Source organism: Pleurodeles waltl, chromosome 5 (assembly GCF_031143425.1).
Source record: "Pleurodeles waltl isolate 20211129_DDA chromosome 5, aPleWal1.hap1.20221129, whole genome shotgun sequence".
Taxonomy (NCBI): Eukaryota; Metazoa; Chordata; class Amphibia; order Caudata; family Salamandridae; genus Pleurodeles; species Pleurodeles waltl.
The window spans coordinates 217,894,559-217,911,279 of record NC_090444.1 but is presented as its reverse complement, the minus strand read 5'-3'; the positions used below and the strand labels follow the sequence as shown (position 1 = coordinate 217,911,279).

The 16,721-nt window shown below is 42.1% G+C and overlaps 1 protein-coding gene across 1 annotated transcript in view; it reads right to left on the bottom strand.

Annotated features, from left to right (window-relative positions):
- The window catches only part of LPGAT1 (lysophosphatidylglycerol acyltransferase 1), a 346,210-nt gene that overhangs the window by 18,469 nt on the left and 311,020 nt on the right, over positions 1–16,721 (bottom strand). The window contains exon 7 of the mRNA XM_069233932.1: positions 787–893. Within this exon, the coding sequence (XP_069090033.1) occupies positions 787–893 (107 nt within the window). The remainder of the gene's footprint in view (positions 1–786; positions 894–16,721) is intronic.

Sequence of the window (16,721 nt, the reverse complement as noted above, 5' to 3'; positions counted from 1 at the left end):
ATTATGCAAAGATGGGCTATTTCTTTAGGCTACAGATATGTGAACAACTCCCCAGGTAGGGAGCATCTACTGGTCTGGTTTGTTCTCTACTCAGCGCTAAAGAGGTCAGACAGCATATAGCGCTGTACATGCAAACAGGCGGTTTAATTGTTGAGGGCTGAATGCAAGTAAAAATTGAAACAGAAATTTAGCTTTTCTTAAACAGCAACTCAGAATGTTTTAAATCAGGGGTCTCAAACCTTTTCTGTATTAGGAGCTACTTATACTCAATGAAAATCATCCGGCGCTACAAATATTACTAGTACAGTGACCACACTAGACAAGATGACATTACTGGCCACAATACGCAAGGCTGTCAGCAGTGATCACCTCAGTACATCAGGTAGGTGGTTGCCAGCAACAATATAAAAAGCCTTTATCACTTTTGAACACCTCTACGTAGGTAGTACAGATCAGTCAAGTCACAATGCTGCTGGCACTAGGGTAAAGACATTAGTAATAGGTCTCCCCAACATCACATTATTTATTACTCAAACAAACTTTAAATTCATTTTGGAAATTAAACAATTTCTTTCTATAAAAAAATAGGTTATGAGTTCAGCAATTACACATTTTAATCTTAATTTCTCTTTTCAAATTTGGTATAATATTTTAATTTAACCAAGCAATACATTTTAATTTAGAAGGTTGTGATGCACACAGGAGAGCTACTTGTAGGTTGTTGGATAGCTGCCAGTAGCTCGTGAGCTACTGGTTGGAGAAGTCCATTTTAAATAAAGCAAGTACCTGTTTCATAAAAATGTGACAAGAGGTGCTCCTTTTCAACAAATCGCTGGTACAACCAATCAGTGAGTGCTTCCGTTTCTAAAGGTACATCTTTAATTGGATACATCCTGGGAAAATAAACATATACATAATTATGTGCATGCAATGTACACATACGTGATTTAGAAGAAGTATATTGTGGGGAAAAATGCTTTTGTGTATTACTTTAAAACTATACTGTTAATCATAACCTGCACACAAAATCACTGAAACACTTATCGCCACTTCACGAGTTTCGATGGTAGGAAAAGGCGTTCTTTACAAGAAGGTGCTGAGAGGCAATGGTTCCATGCAGCAGCGTCACCCTACTGAATGCCGGGGGAGCCGCTGTTTACACTGGAACCAGAGGCATCAATCACTGATACACAGGCCACTGCTGTTCACCCTGCAAAACCACGATGTCTGAACACTTCCTATGCATTTATTTAGAATAGCCTTTCAAAATGATCTTAAGAACATACTACTTTAGATCATCTGGTGCAATACAGTCCCTGTGGATAGCTTAAATTTCGTTTAAATGAGCCCCGTTTTTTTATCGATCCTGCCTCAACACCTGCTAAACAGCACAAAATATATAACAAAAAGAAACATTTGAAATACTGGGACATGGCACAGTGAAAGCATCTATAGTCAAACTTTTGAGAATTTCTTTAAAAAAAACAAATAAAAAAAAACACCTGCCTTTCCACTGGGACATCAGCCACGTGGAACTACAATGGTACAGATATAAATTTCAAGGCCTCTTCTTTGTCGGATTGGATTTAAATAATTATATTAACATTTAATTAAACCTCGTGCAGTAAACAGTTTTGACAGCCCTTCATACAAAATACTAGAAGTAAGCCAAAACACTCAAAGCCTGCACAACACAAGAAAATGAGAACGTTTCTTTTTCATTTTAGTTAAAAAAAAAAAAACACACAAAAAACAACAAAAAACAATGGACATAATAATTATAATTTTTGATAATAGATGAATTAAAATTAACAGCTAAAATAATGTCAATTATGCCAACATACAAAATCACATAGGAAAAAACTATACTAGGAGAACACAAATATCCACAAGATCATTCCTATCAACCCCATAAAAATACAAAAATGCTAACCAAGCTCTTCAAAATTGTTATACTTTCTTATTATAAGACATCTTTCCAAAGACAACTAAGTTATCAATCATCTATATCCACTTCACCGACTCTAGACATTCTTCACCCGGTTTTGACTTCTTCCAGTTCCCAGGTACCAATAACTTGCTTGGCATCAAAACACAAAAGAATAAAAATAGAACAACCAGAACGTCCACTTACTATCTCGAAAAGGGATTTCAGGCAGAGCTATCCAGAATGAGAAACTTTTGTCCACTACTAAATTCCTTCCCAAGACCAAAACTAACTTACCATCAACCACTGATTAATAGAACAGAAGTGCTACCTTTCATAAACATCCAACATGGATGTTCTTCTAGGAGGTGTAACTTCACCAAATTGAGACACCAAGATGTACACAGCAGTAGTTTCAATTGAGCTACCCAATCACAAATTTGAGTCCATTTTCTTCATTCCCTCAGTACGTTTAACAAATCTTCAACCAAGTTCCCTCTCATAATGTCTTATGTTTCTTAACATAATTTGATGACCAACCACTGGGCGAGTCTTGGATATCTAGGAGACATTATCCAGTATAACAATTTACTTCAACAGATCCATGAACATCAAGTCTCTCAGTGACTACATGTATGTAAGCTCTGAAGTAAGAAGATTTATGAGGATCAAACAGTTCTAGACTTTTTTTTTTTTTTTTTTTAACATTTTTATTGCAGTTTCAGTTATACAATTAAAATGTAGTCATGGTACAGTACAACATATATGAGCCATTTTTGTTTTGGTACATTGGTTCTACTCAATCCATAAATTTCTGATTCCATAGATAGCTGAGACCCTAAGAACTCACCCAACTTCCTTCCCTTTATCCACCCCAACTTTCCCCTCCCCCCTCTAGTGAGCCCTTTGATGTATTGCTATATTGCTAGTGGAGCTTTGTGTGCCAGGGTTGGAGACAAATTTCCTCTCCTCGTATGTGGTGGCATCAAGTTCCCTAACCGTGAAATGGGACCGTCAGTAAATGGCGCACAATTGGGTCCTTACAGTCTGTTAGTCAGGTATCACGGTACTAGATCAGCTTGGATTTCATCTCCCAAACAAACAGTTCTAGACTTCAGTAGGACTCGAGCTATAACATGATTTCAGCTCTTTAAGACAGCATATTTGCACGTAACTAAAGGCATGATTTACTAAGTTTGCAAGTCAGTAACCAGTTGCAACATGGGTTATGACCACTAAGTTTGCAGTTTGTGATGTACGAAGACTCTCAAAAATAGAGTTTCCTAAAATTACACACTGCACCAACTAAATACTGATTTATGTTTGCGACAGAATTGACTGAAACACTGAAAATTATTTCCAAATAGTGAGTTACTATTTTGATTTACAAAATATTTATTTAGGAAATTCGTTAACCGCTTGAGTGCGGGCGTCGGCCACTGGCCGACGCCCACACACCCTCCCTGGTGCGGGCCACGACCAGTGGGCGACACCAGGAAGGGCATTAATAAATCCTCGGGTGCGTCGCGCCCGAGGATTTTTTTTTTTTTTACTACCCCCGGGAGACACGGAAGCTACTGTGTCTCCTCCCGCCCCCCACCCGCCCCTTTGTGACGTCAGCGCGCCGCGAGGCGCGCTGACGTTGCAAAGGTGTTTTCCCCATGGAAGCAGCCTTGCGGCCGCTTCCTGCTTTCATGGGGAAAACAGCCTTTTACACGTTCGGGAAGGCCTTGTAAGAAAGGGGAGAGTCTCCCCTTTCTTACGAGGCCTTCCTGAAAGTGTTTCCTGGCCCCCGATCGCAGCTGTGCTTCACCCCCCCTTAACCAATTACCCAATTTCTCCCATTGTTCAGCAGCGAGGATTAGTACTTGTATTTGTAGAGTACCTTATAGGGATTTTGTATTACATTGAAAATCAAAGCCAAGAGCCCGTTTTTGCGCACACTAAATAATAACACATGATTGGGGCCCCCAACCTGGAGGGTAGGCCTTACTATACCTTATAGATCTCTGCTCTGCACGCAGAATGGTTGCTGATAAAAAAGTGAAGGGCATAGACAGTTATGGTTTCCCCAGTGTAGCCCAGTCTGGCACAATATGAATGAGCGTTTTTACAGGCACTTAACAACTACATAATAAGATCTCTTATCTTTTTTTAGTCTAGGGCCCACACGTTGATCTCCCATACTAATAACATATCACGTCATGTCTGCGATCGGGGGGGCCAGGAAACATTTTGAAAAGGCCTCGTAAGAAAGGGGAGACTCTCCCCTTTCTTACGAGGCCTTCTGAAACGGTTTCCTGGCCCCCGATCGCAGCACAGCTGCGATCGGGGGCCAGGAAACCCCACTAGACACCAGGGATTTCACTTTTGGGGGGCGGCCCCGCGGAAAACAGGCCGCACCCCCCCAGGGGATTTTTTTTTTCTTCAAAAAAAATAAAAATGAAATGACAGGGGGTCGCCCGTGGGCAGGGTGACCCCCTGTGGGGGAATTTTTTTTTTTTAGATGTTGTAGGGTTTCCCTGGGGGCCATTTTGGCCCCCAAGGAAACCATACAGCAACTAAAAAAAATATATATGTATATATCTATATATATATATATCTATGTAGATAGATATATCTAGGTACATGGATATATCTATAGATATATCTATGTAGAGATATATATATATATATATATGTATATATATATATATATATATGTATATATATATATATATATATATATATATATATATATATATATATATATATATATATATAGGTAGATCTGTATCAAAGAGATTTATAAAGCGCGCTACTCACCTGTGAGGGTCTCAAGGCGCTGCGGGGGGGGGGGGGGGGGACAGGGGGAGGGAAAGGGGCTAGGAGGTTCACTGTTCAAAAAGCCAGGTTTTGAGGCCCTTCCTGAAAAGAAGTAGGTTTTGGGTCTTGCGAATGTGGGTTGTGAGTGCGTTCCAGGTGCAATGTAGGAGAAGGATCTGCCCCCGGTGGTGGTGTGTTTGATGCGGGGGACAGAGGCGAGAGAGAGGTCAGCTGAGCGGACGTTTCGTGTGGGGGTGTGGAAGGTGACTCTCGTTGAGGTAGGCAGGGCCTGTGTTGTGGAGTGATTTGTGTGCGAGGATGAGGATCTTGAAGGTGATCCTTTTGTCAATGGGGAGCCAGTGGAGGGATTTGAGGTGTGGAGAGATGTGTTCGTGTCGGCGGAGGTCGAGGATGAGTCGTGCTGCGGAGTTCTGGATGCGTGTAGTTTGCACTTGAGTTTTAGAGTGGTGCCGGCGTAGAGGGCGTTTCCGTAATCAAGCCTGCTGCTGATGAGTGCGTGAGTGACAGTTTTTCTGGTCTCTGTGGGGATCCATTTGAATGTTTTTCAGTATACGGAGTTTGTTGAAGCATGAGGAGGTAAGAGCGTTGATTTGTTGGGCCATAGAGAGGGAGGAGTCTAGGATGATGCTGAGGTTGCGTGCGTAGTTGGCGGGGGTGGGTGCAGGGCCTAGCGTGGTGGGCCACCATGGGGGGTCCCAGGTGTTTTTGTGTGGGCCAAAGAGGATTATTTCGGTTTTGCTTGAGTTGAGTTTCAGGTGGTTGGCTGTCATATATACATCACTTTTGTCAATATGTGTGTGGTTTCCCTGGGGGGAAAAGGGTCCGACTTGTCTAGTGGCAGTTTTAGTGCCATAAAGAAGCGCAGAAGGTTTATATGCCTACTGCAAAGAGCACATCTGTATTTTATGTAAATAGCTGAGTACATTAGTAAAGTCTATGGAGAGATGAAGGGCACTTTTGCTGGGTGGTAATGAGGGAATCCGAGGAGGAGGGAGTGGAAGCACCAATAATGATTGTTGGACTGGGCGCAGGAGGTGCTAAAGACTGACGAATGGTATGTGACAAGGTGTTTTTTGAGTGTCTTGAAAGTACGTGCTGATTGAGGGAAGAAGCGCAGGTAAGGTGGCCTCTACTGTTGCACGTATCTCACACACACCATCGATTTTGTGACTGTCTACGTAGGCTAGTGTTTTAGAGCAACAGTGTAGCCAATAGCAGAGATGGCATCTTGATGGATGACTGCTGCCTGCACTTGGGTTATAGAGGACCGCTCTGACATAGGATCAGAGACTGAGACATCAGATACTGAGACAGCATCTGAGGGATAGGACAATGGCGCAGACTCTGGGAGTGATTTTTCAGTCAGAGGAGTCCCATTCGAAAACTCCTCTTCCAGTACATTATGAGGGAGGTGATAAGGACAGTCCTGCTGTCCCTTCGCAAGCTGTTCGTGCAACTGGGTAATAGTGGGTTAGGCCAACCCAGAGAGCAGGTGAATGCGGCGGCAAGCAGAGAGAGAGTGCTCTCTTGGGAGCTCACCAATTTAGTTCAGCCCCAAATTCCACCACCCAAATCATATTGTGGAGACATCAAAATTGTCTATGGCAAAACAAACTGGTTTTGAAGGCAGGCACCTGTGTTTTTGGTCCTGGGTTCGGCGGCCATATAGAGAAACACACTAAACCCAAACATTTCTGGAAACTAGACATTCGGGGGAGTCCACAGAGGTGTGACTTGTGTGGATTCCCCAAAGTTTTCTTACCCAGAATACCCTGCAAAGCTGAAATGTTGAAAAAAAACTCTATTTTTCTCGCATTTCTGTCACACAAACTACAGGAATATGCTGGGATCCACAACATTCCTACCACCCAGTGACTCCTCACCTGTCCTGATAAAAACACTACCCCACTTGAGTGCCTACACCTAGTGCCTGTGTCAGGAATGGATCACCCCAGGGTCAACAGCTGCCTCACGTAAGGACCAACATTGACCGTTGTGTGATCTATTCCTGTCGCAGGCACCAGGCCTAACCACACAAGTGAGGTATCATATTTATCGAGAGACTTGGGGGAACGCTGGGTGGAAGGAAATTTGTGGCTCCTCTCAGATTCCAGAACTTTCTGTCACCGAAATGTGAGGAAAACGTGGTATTTTAGCCACATTTTGAGGTTTGCAAAGGATTCTGGGTAACAGAACCTGGTCCGAGCCCCACAAGTCACCTCATCTTGGATTCCCCTGGGTTTCTAGTTTTCAAACATGTGCTGGTTTGCTAGGTTTCCCCAGGTGCCGGCTGAGCTAGAGGCCAAATTCCACAGGTAGGCACTGTTTTCTATGAAAAAATGTGATGTGTCCACGTTCTGTTTTGGGGCATTTCCTGTCGCGGGCGCTAGGCCTACCCACACAAGTGAGGTATCATTTCTCTCGGGAGACTTGGGGGAACGCCGGGTGGAAGGAAATTTGTGGCTCCTCTCAGATTCCAGAACTTTCTGTCACCGAAATGTGAGGAAAACTTGTTTTTTTAGCCACTTTTTGAGGTTTGCAAAGGATTCTGGGTAACAGAACCTGGTCCGAGCCCCGCAAGTCACCCCTCCTTGGATTCCCCTAGGTCTCTAGTTTTCAGAAATGCACAGGTTTGGTAGGTTTCCCTAGGTGCCGGCTGAGCTAGAGGCCAAAATCTACAGGTAGGCACTTCTCAAAAAACACCTCTGTTTTCTTCCAAAAATGTGGATGTGTCCACGTTGCGCTTTGGGGCGTTTCCTGTCGCGGGCGCTAGGCCTACCCACACAAGTGAGGTATCATTTTTATCGGGAGACTTGGGGGAACGCCGGGTGGAAGGAAATTTGTGGCTCCTCTCAGATTCCAGAACTTTCTGTCACCGAAATGTGAGGAAAACTTGTTTTTTTAGCCACTTTTTGAGGTTTGCAAAGGATTCTGGGTAACAGAACCTGGTCCGAGCCCCGCAAGTCACCCCTCCTTGGATTCCCCTAGGTCTCTAGTTTTCAGAAATGCACAGGTTTGGTAGGTTTCCCTATGTGCCGGCTGAGCTAGAGGCCAAAATCTACAGGTAGGCACTTCTCAAAAAACTCCTCTGTTTTCTTCCAAAAATGTGGATGTGTCCACGTTGCGCTTTGGGGCGTTTCCTGTCGCGGGCGCTAGGCCTACCCACACAAGTGAGGTATCATTTGTATCGGGAGACTTGGGGGAACGCCGGGTGGAAGGAAATTTGTGGCTCCTCTCAGATTCCAGAACTTTCTGTCACCGAAATGTGAGGAAAACTTGTTTTTTTTAGCCACTTTTTGAGGTTTGCAAAGGATTCTGGGTAACAGAACCTGGTCCGAGCCCCGCAAGTCACCCCTCCTTGGATTCCCCTAGGTCTCTAGTTTTCAGAAATGCACAGGTTTGGTAGGTTTCCCTATGTGCCGGCTGAGCTAGAGGCCAAAATCTACAGGTAGGCACTTTGGAAAAAACAGCTGTGTTTTCTATAAAAAAAATAGGATGTGTCCATGTTGTGTTTTGGGGCATTTCCTGTCGCGGGCACTAGGCCTACCCACACAAGTGAGGTATCATTTTTATCGGGAGACTTGGGGGAACACAGAATAGCAAAACAAGTGTTATTGCCCCTTATCTTTCTCTACATTTTTTCCTTCCAAATATAAGAGAGTGTGTAAAAAAGACGTCTATTTGAGAAATGCCCTGCAATTCACATGCTAGTATGGGCACCTCGGAATTCAGCGATGTGCAAATAACCACTGCTCCTCAAAACCTTATCTTGATCCCATTTTGGAAATGCAAAGGTTTTCTTGATACCTCTTTTTCACTCTTCATATTTCAGCAAATGAATTGCTGTATACCCAGTATAGAATGAAAACCAACTGCAGGGTGCAGCTCATTTATTGGCTCTGGGTACCTAGGGTTCTTGATGAACCTACAAGCCCTTTATATCCCCGCAACCAGAAGAGTCCAGCAGACAAAACGGTATATTGCTTTCAGAAATCTGACATCGCAGGAAAAAGTTACAGAGTAAAACAAAGAAAAATGGCTGTTTTCAGCTCAATTTCAATATTTTTTTATTTCAGCTGTTATTTTCTGTAGGAAAACCTTGTAGGATCTACACAAATGACCCCTTGCTGAATTCAGAATTTTGTCTAGTTTTCAGAAATGTTTAGCATTCCGGGATCCAGCATTGGTTTCACACCCATTCCTGTCACTAACTGGAAGGAGGCTGAAAGCACCAAATATAGTAGAAATGGGGTATGCCCCAGTAAAATGTCAAATTTGTGTTGAAAAATTTGGTTTTCTGATTCAAGTCTGCCCGTTCCTGAAAGGTGGGAAGATAGTGATTTCAGCACCAGAAACCCTTTGTTGATGGCGTTTTCAGGGAAAAAACCACAAGCCTTCTTCGGCAGCCCTTTTTTCCCATTTTTTTGGAAAAAACTAAATTTTCACTGTATTTTGGCTATTTTCTTGGTCTCCTCCAGGGGAAACCACCAACTCTGGGTACCATTACAATCCCTAGGATGTTGGAAAAAAAGGACGCAAATTTGGCGTGGTTAGCTTATGTGGACAAAAAGTTATAAAGCCCTAAGCGCGAACTACCCCAAATAGCCAAAAAAGGGCTCAGCACTGGGGGGGAAAAGGCCCAGCAGCTAAGGGGTTAAAACACTGCCTTTTGCACTTGCAAAATAGCATTGAATGTGAATCAGGTGGTAACCACAATCACAGTATAAAAGGGGCCCAAAACGCCTTGCAATATTTCACAATGGCGGCACTCTATTCTGTAGGGAGGAGGATGCGAATTCTGGTAGCAACAAAAGAGGAGGAGGAGGAGGAGAGAAAGGTTATTCAGGCACAAAGTGACTAAGTTTGATCAAACCGATGAGGAGGTCTTTTGCAAGACAGAGGTTTACCGAAGAAGTTATTTTAACTTTGCTGAATTATTTGGGAAATGTATTAAGTACACCTATCCAGCACAGTGTAGTAATACCTACAAGTATTCAGGTATTGTGTAGATTACATCTGATAGCTTTAGTAGCTACCAACACACTGTGGTAGTTGCAGGTTTATTTCTCAAAGTAGTTTATGTAGTGTGTTCCGTAATTTTATAGAGGCAATTCTGTCTAAAATCAATATCCATATTTCTTTCCTTGGCACCCCTGCATAGTTAGAAAATACCAACATTCAATTTTATGCAGCAGCAAATTTTTCTCAAGTGCTTGGTTGTGTAGAGGATACTCATATTTTAATTAACCAACCTTCTTAGACAGAGTATGTGCACTGTAACAATAAAAACTAACATTCGTGAAACATCCTGTTAGTAGGTAATACAAAAAAACTGATTACGGGCCTTGTTGCAAAATACCCAGGAAGCAGTCATTACTTTTACATATCTAGACGCTGTGGACTATTTGAGCAGCTATCCAGGAGAGTTTCGAGACAGCTGGCTATTAGTTAATATTAACATGACTACCTAATTGTAAACATGCATAACATTAGAAACACTAAATTAGACCTTGCATAATCCTTAAGGCCTTGGATTAGGACCTCATATGTACAACATAGAACCCCTAGACAAAGGAGATATAATGCTCCCCACAGGCAAACAAGAACATTTGGCTTATTTAAAGACAGATTTCGATGTCTGCATACAACTGTGACGTTTCCAGAGCATGGCCCCACATTATGCTGTAAGATTACTGCCACATGTGCAAGGATACACAATCTAGCTGTGCACAGGAGTCTACCCATGAAGTCAGCAAGTGATGATTCTGTAGACAAAAATGAAGAATTTCCCCCTTGCTCTCCACCTACAGTACCGCGTGCAGCAAGAGCAGCAGAGGGACGTGCATGCTGAGGTTACATAATACCCATTTTTAAAGGTAAAGAAAACATTTTTTATAAATGTAAATAAAAACATAACTCAAAATATGATGCATTTAAACAAACATTTTGTTTATTCACATATTATGCAGAAGATGGACAAAATATGTCAATTGTGAAGAGTTCCGCTGTGCGTCTGTTGACGTCTGTGTGATGCAGAGACGTGCGCCATTTGAGTAGCCATCTACTTTATTGCCACAGTTAAGTCCTCACAAACGCTCTGGTTACTTCACATCTACTCTAACGGGTCCCTCCCATCTCCCCTTCTACTTAATTCAGATGTTGCTCTGTGCTGCTTATGTTGTGTTTCCAGCATGGATTGCTACAATACATAAAACTAAACTGCAGTAGGTGATGTCTCACAGATGTCTTCCCTCCTAGACTCCACATGGCCTTTTTCCCTTTTCCCCTACACACTACGGGTACTGATGGCATAGTTTGCTCCTCATTGTCAGCTGAAGTGCCATGAATGGCAGTTTTCCACTGCAGTTGTGTTGAATTGATGGACTGTTCCACTTTGTGTCAATGGGAATGTTACAGTTTCTGGCTGTTCTGCTTCAGTGGGACATGATGTTTCACCTACATCTTGCGTTTCAGATTGATTATTAGTCAAATGTTGATCTGTAGCAAGTTTTTTTTTTTTTTAAATAAGTATTTAATTGTGACGTAATTATAATTTGAAAAGAATCATTACTGACATTTTTTTCTTTTTATTTACAGAGATCTGACAACATCAATATTTTTGTAGGCACGAAATCTAGAAATCTTGTCTTCATTCCATTGATTCAAACACTACGAAAAGCTAGAATGGTATGTTAACTTCATTTAATCAGTCTAATGTTGTTCAGTTAATAAATCCAAAATAACATACACAAAAATTTGTTATATCTTTTTATTAAAGTGTAAGCCTAAGTTTTAAAGATTAGTATATACATAACATTATCAAATAACTAACCTTGTGTGTCTGATGCGGGGACAGAGGTATCAACAGTTGACACTTCACTGATGGCTTCTTGCCGCAAAGTACATTAGATCTCCTCCACTGGGGTGGGTGGTGGTTTCTTATCTTCCCTGCCACATTCCTCTGTGGCTCGCATCCTTCTCTTGTATACAGGAGAAGAGGTCATAACACCTCGAGTATTTTTTTACATCAACCCTTTTGTCAATCCGGCAGCATGAATTCTGTTGTGAATCCCAGCCCATGTTTGTTTCTTGGTGGATGCTGGAACAGACAGAGAAGCCTCACCAAAGAGCCTATTATGCTCCCGCACACACGGTGCCACCAGAATCTTCAGCCTCCCCCGCTGGCTCGACATTTTCAATAATGAAAGTCCTTGGCTGGAAGACAAAGAAAGACTGCTCTGCTGCTCCCAGGAAATACACTTTCCGAACTGGGTGTGGTCCTCATTACCTCCAGATTCTACATTCACAATTTGCTATTCATACCTAATTGCATTTACTGATTCAGTATTTTAAAATACTAAATAGTAACAGATCGCTATTTGCATTAAATAAATGTTTGTAAATCACCTTTAGCCTTTTTCCTGTTTTGCAATTTGGCTTAAGCCGCTACTTAGGAAGCAATACATTTGATATTCGTAAATCAAGTTAAGTGCCTATTCAACTGACCAAATCCCAGCCTTGAGCCATGTCCTCCATTTAAAGGAATTAATCTTCAATAAGAGCTACACCATTAAGTCACAAAGGAGCCATCAGACGCAAATCCATATTGAATATTCTGCTCCGCTGCTACCTCATGCATCTTTTAAGTAGATTGAATGCTTTAACGTGACAGATTTATATTGCCTCCTCAAGACCATATCCATAACTGCAACTAGAATTTGAGGCTTCCCCAGAGTCTTTTCTAGGCCCATACCCCAGCCAGGGAATTCCAACACTGGAGACTAATGCAAAGCACATGCCTCATAGCATAAGATTAGACAAGTTAATTTCTTAGAAACACAAGACAAAAATTGTTCAAACAGAGACACTATGGTTCTGTATTAATAATCTATTATACAAAAGTAATCCTAGCATAAAGTCTCAATTTTAGTTTGTTTTATGTTCTCAAATTCCTTATTAATACATTCCCAACACAGCGGCAAAATGCAAGTATTTCACATTCAGCCTTTAGAATATTAATGCCAAAACAATTAGCACCGTCATCTTTCCACTTTAATATCCAATCCCCTAAGGCATTCCTGGGCATATCCTTGGAGATGGGTATGACTCACGATGTCTTCAAATTAATTCTGTTGGCATAGTTCCTGAGTGCTCCAGAATAAAGGAAAGCCTACAATTCTTAATTCCATAATTGACAATGTAAGATCATCCATATGCAACGAAAATTGGTCACCTGCGTTCCTTTTAACCCAGTATAATTCCTGCAATACTGTATCTATGCCTTTAGCTGTCATCTGCTGCCCCAATGGAATGTCAAAGAGCAAAAGTGATGTGGGAAAGCCGTGTTCAGTACTCGTACTTTTGTGTGTTAGCTCTGTCATCTTTCCACTAGCCATAGCCTGAATGACTGAATCCACATACAATTGTGGAACTTCCCTAATACTACCAGAACTTCATGTGCTCTATCGCTTTCCATCAAAACCTTGAAACATAAACTTTGCCCGCATTGGAAATAAGTTGACCCTGGGTGCAACCTCGTTAGTCTTACATTAATTTTTGCTACGCTTTCATACTAAATCCATTTGGACCCTTTCCCCCCATCTTCATGGATTACTTTACAACTTTCATTGTCCACAATTTGGTAATGCTTTGTAATCGGTATAAAAAACAAGTCTGCAGTAAAATTTGTAGAATCTCTTGCCTTCTTTGGAAGCACTTCTTACTGGATGCTCTTAAGAGCAGCTGGAAATCATCTTACAGAAGACAGTTGAGATCTTAGAGTTAAAGGGGTTCAAAGAACATTGCAGTGAAAGTGTCTAGAACTGGTATGTAGGAACCTTTTGCTCTTCAGAGTACTAACTATATTAAATATTTATTGGATTCGATTAGCAAGCTATTTTCTTTGGATAGCTGAAGCAACTGCAGAGACAAATTGACCTCAGCGGTCAGAAGGCTGTTCAATGATATTAGATGGACTGTTACAGAAGGGTCTCAATTTCCCTTCAATGTCCAGAATTTTAAGTTTTTCAGTTTATGCAAGTGTTAAACTAGAGCCTTTTATAGAATCAATAGATATTCTCAATAACAATCCCCAAATTTAATTGAGTTTACTTTTAAAACTCGTATTCAAAGGAGTACTCCAAGAGCAATACAGCAATGCTTGGCTGAAACTCAACATGTAAGTGGTATATATGTGCTCACAAAGGAGACTACGAAGACCAGTCAGCACACTGAAGTTCTCCCTTAAAGGGTCCGCCTAATCACTCAATTCAATTCATAAAGCTTTATTCGGCACATATAAATGACCATAAAAGCATGAACAAAGAAGAGAGAAAAAAAAGACAACAGTACATATTTACAAAGACATTGCAATTAAAACTTACAGTTATTAATTATAGTTAATGGCTCATTGAGTAATACATATGGTCATTCATAAATATATAAAAAGAATAATAAAATACATTAAAAACTCATACTTTTCCTGGAATTGATGCACTGATTTAAAAAGGTGGCAGTATAAAAACAAATATCTGCCGATTGCAGATTAAAAATTAAAGCCATGGCATGTTTAACTGTACGTGTTCCGTATTTAACAAACAGAGGTTTCAAAAATACTATACGAAAACATGTATACAGTTTACAGAACAGCAGAAGGTGCACAGTGCTCTGTGTAGATACATTATCGCACCTACATGGCCCAATCGGGTGTTTCTTAATGTTTGGATGGGCTACTAAACAATGTGCCATCCCAAATCTTAGTCTGGTTAGCACGAATTTATGTGAATTCCTAGTCACCATAGTTAGGTAAGATGGAAAACCCTCCATTAGATTATATCTATTATAAAAAATGACGGAGGACAATGATCCGGCTATGGTTGCTCGTTTCCTTTCTGCATGAGTTAGAAATATACTTTTCATTTCTGATTTGGAGATCGTGGTTGCTGCACTAGGATTATTTAAAATATTCAGATTAAAAATGTCTGAAAAACAGACAACAACATATTTAACCCAGGGAATATCTCGATATTTATCCAAACGTAGGCAATCCTCAACAATAGTTCTGTTAAGTAGCTTCTCATCGCCAAGCCAAAAAGACCGCCAGACCATCAATGGTTTAAGTGATATCAGATCAGTTAAATAATTAATGGCTAATTCGCGATGGCTTAATTCAGTTGAGGCAGAGATGGGCAAAAACAGGAGCTTTTTTAAAAACATATTTTCCTCCAACTGTAAGTTGTAGGTACAGCTATAACCCCATACTCCTGCCCCATACAGAGCAATAGTCACACATCTAGCTTGGTAAATCTTGAGCATATCCCTGGTTCGACGATCCCCAACTTTTGCAGCAAATCTATAAATACCATAAGCATTTTTTGCCATTTTATTCCGGATGTTATTAAATTCATTGTTCCATTTCCTGTCGTTAGAGAAGGTAATACCTAGGTAACAAAATTTATCCACCTGTTGCACCTTTTCGCCGTCTATAAAGAAGGCATTTAACGTTTTGGCTTTAGCTCCGCAGGTCATGGTATGCGTTTTTCCCTTATTAATTACTAGTTTTCTATCTTTAATAAAGGAGGAAAAACTATCCATTAGTCGTTGTAATCCGACAGGTGTTCGAGAGAGTAAAACAGCGTCGTCGGCATATAGTAACACCGGCACCGGAACACCGTTGATCTGAGGAGCATCAGCATTAACCTTTTTTAAAACATCATCAATTCCATTAACCTCTTAAGTGCGGGCGTCGGCCACTGGCCGACGCCCACACACCCTCCCTGGTGCGGGTCACGATCAGTGGCCGACACCAGGAAGGGCATTAATAAATCCTCGGGTGCGTCGCACCCGAGGATTTATTTTTTATTTTTTTTCCCCCCCGGGAGACACGGAAGCTACCGTGTCTCCCCCCGCCCCCCACCCGCCCCTTTGTGACGTCAGCGCGCCGCGAGGCGCGCTGACGTTGCAAAGGTGTTTTCCCCATGAAAGCAGGAAGCAGCCTTGCGGCCGCTTCCTGCTTTCATGGGGAAAACGGCCTTTTACACGTTCGGGAAGGCCTCGTAAGAAAGGGGAGAGTCTCCCCTTTCTTACGAGGCCTTCCTGAAAGTGTTTCCTGGCCCCCGGTCGCAGCTGTGCTGCGATCGGGGGCCAGGAAACACTTTCAGGTTTCCTGGCTCCCCCGATCGCAGCACAGCTGCGATCGGGGGGGTCAGGAAACATTTTGAAAAGGCCTCGTAAGAAAGGGGAGACTCTCCCCTTTCTTACGAGGCCTTCTGAAACTGTTTCTGGCCCCCGATCGCAGCTGTGCTGCGATCGGGGGCCAGAAACAGTTTCAGAAGGCCTCGTAAGAAAGGGGAGAGTCTCCCCTTTCTTATGAGGCCTTCTGAAACGGTTTCCTGGCCCCCGATCGCAGCACAGCTGCGATCGGGGGCCAGGAAACCCCACTAGACACCAGGGATTTCACTTTTGGGGGGCGCCCCCCCCCCGGAAAACGGGCCGCCCCCCCCCCCCCGGCATTATTTTCTTAAAAAAAAAAAAGGTAGGTGCCCCCTGGAGGAGGGGGGGGGGGGGGGCGCAATCGCGCCCCCCCCAGGGGATTTTTTTTTTTTTCAAAAATAAAAATAAAAAATGAAATAACAGGGCGTCGCCCGTGGGCAGGGTGACCCCCTGTGGGGGCAAATTTTTTTTAGATGTTGTAGGGTTTCCCTGGGGGCCATTTTGGCCCCCAAGGAAACCATACAACAACTAAAAAAAAATATATGTATATATCTATATATATATATCTATGTAGATAGATATATCTAGGTACATGGATATATCTATAGATATATCTATGTAGATATATATTTATATATATATATATATATATATATATAGGTAGATCTGTATCAAAGAGATTTATAAAACGCGCTACTCACCTGTGAGGGTCTCAAGGCGCTGGGGGGGGGACGGGGGGGAGGGAAAGGGGCTAGGA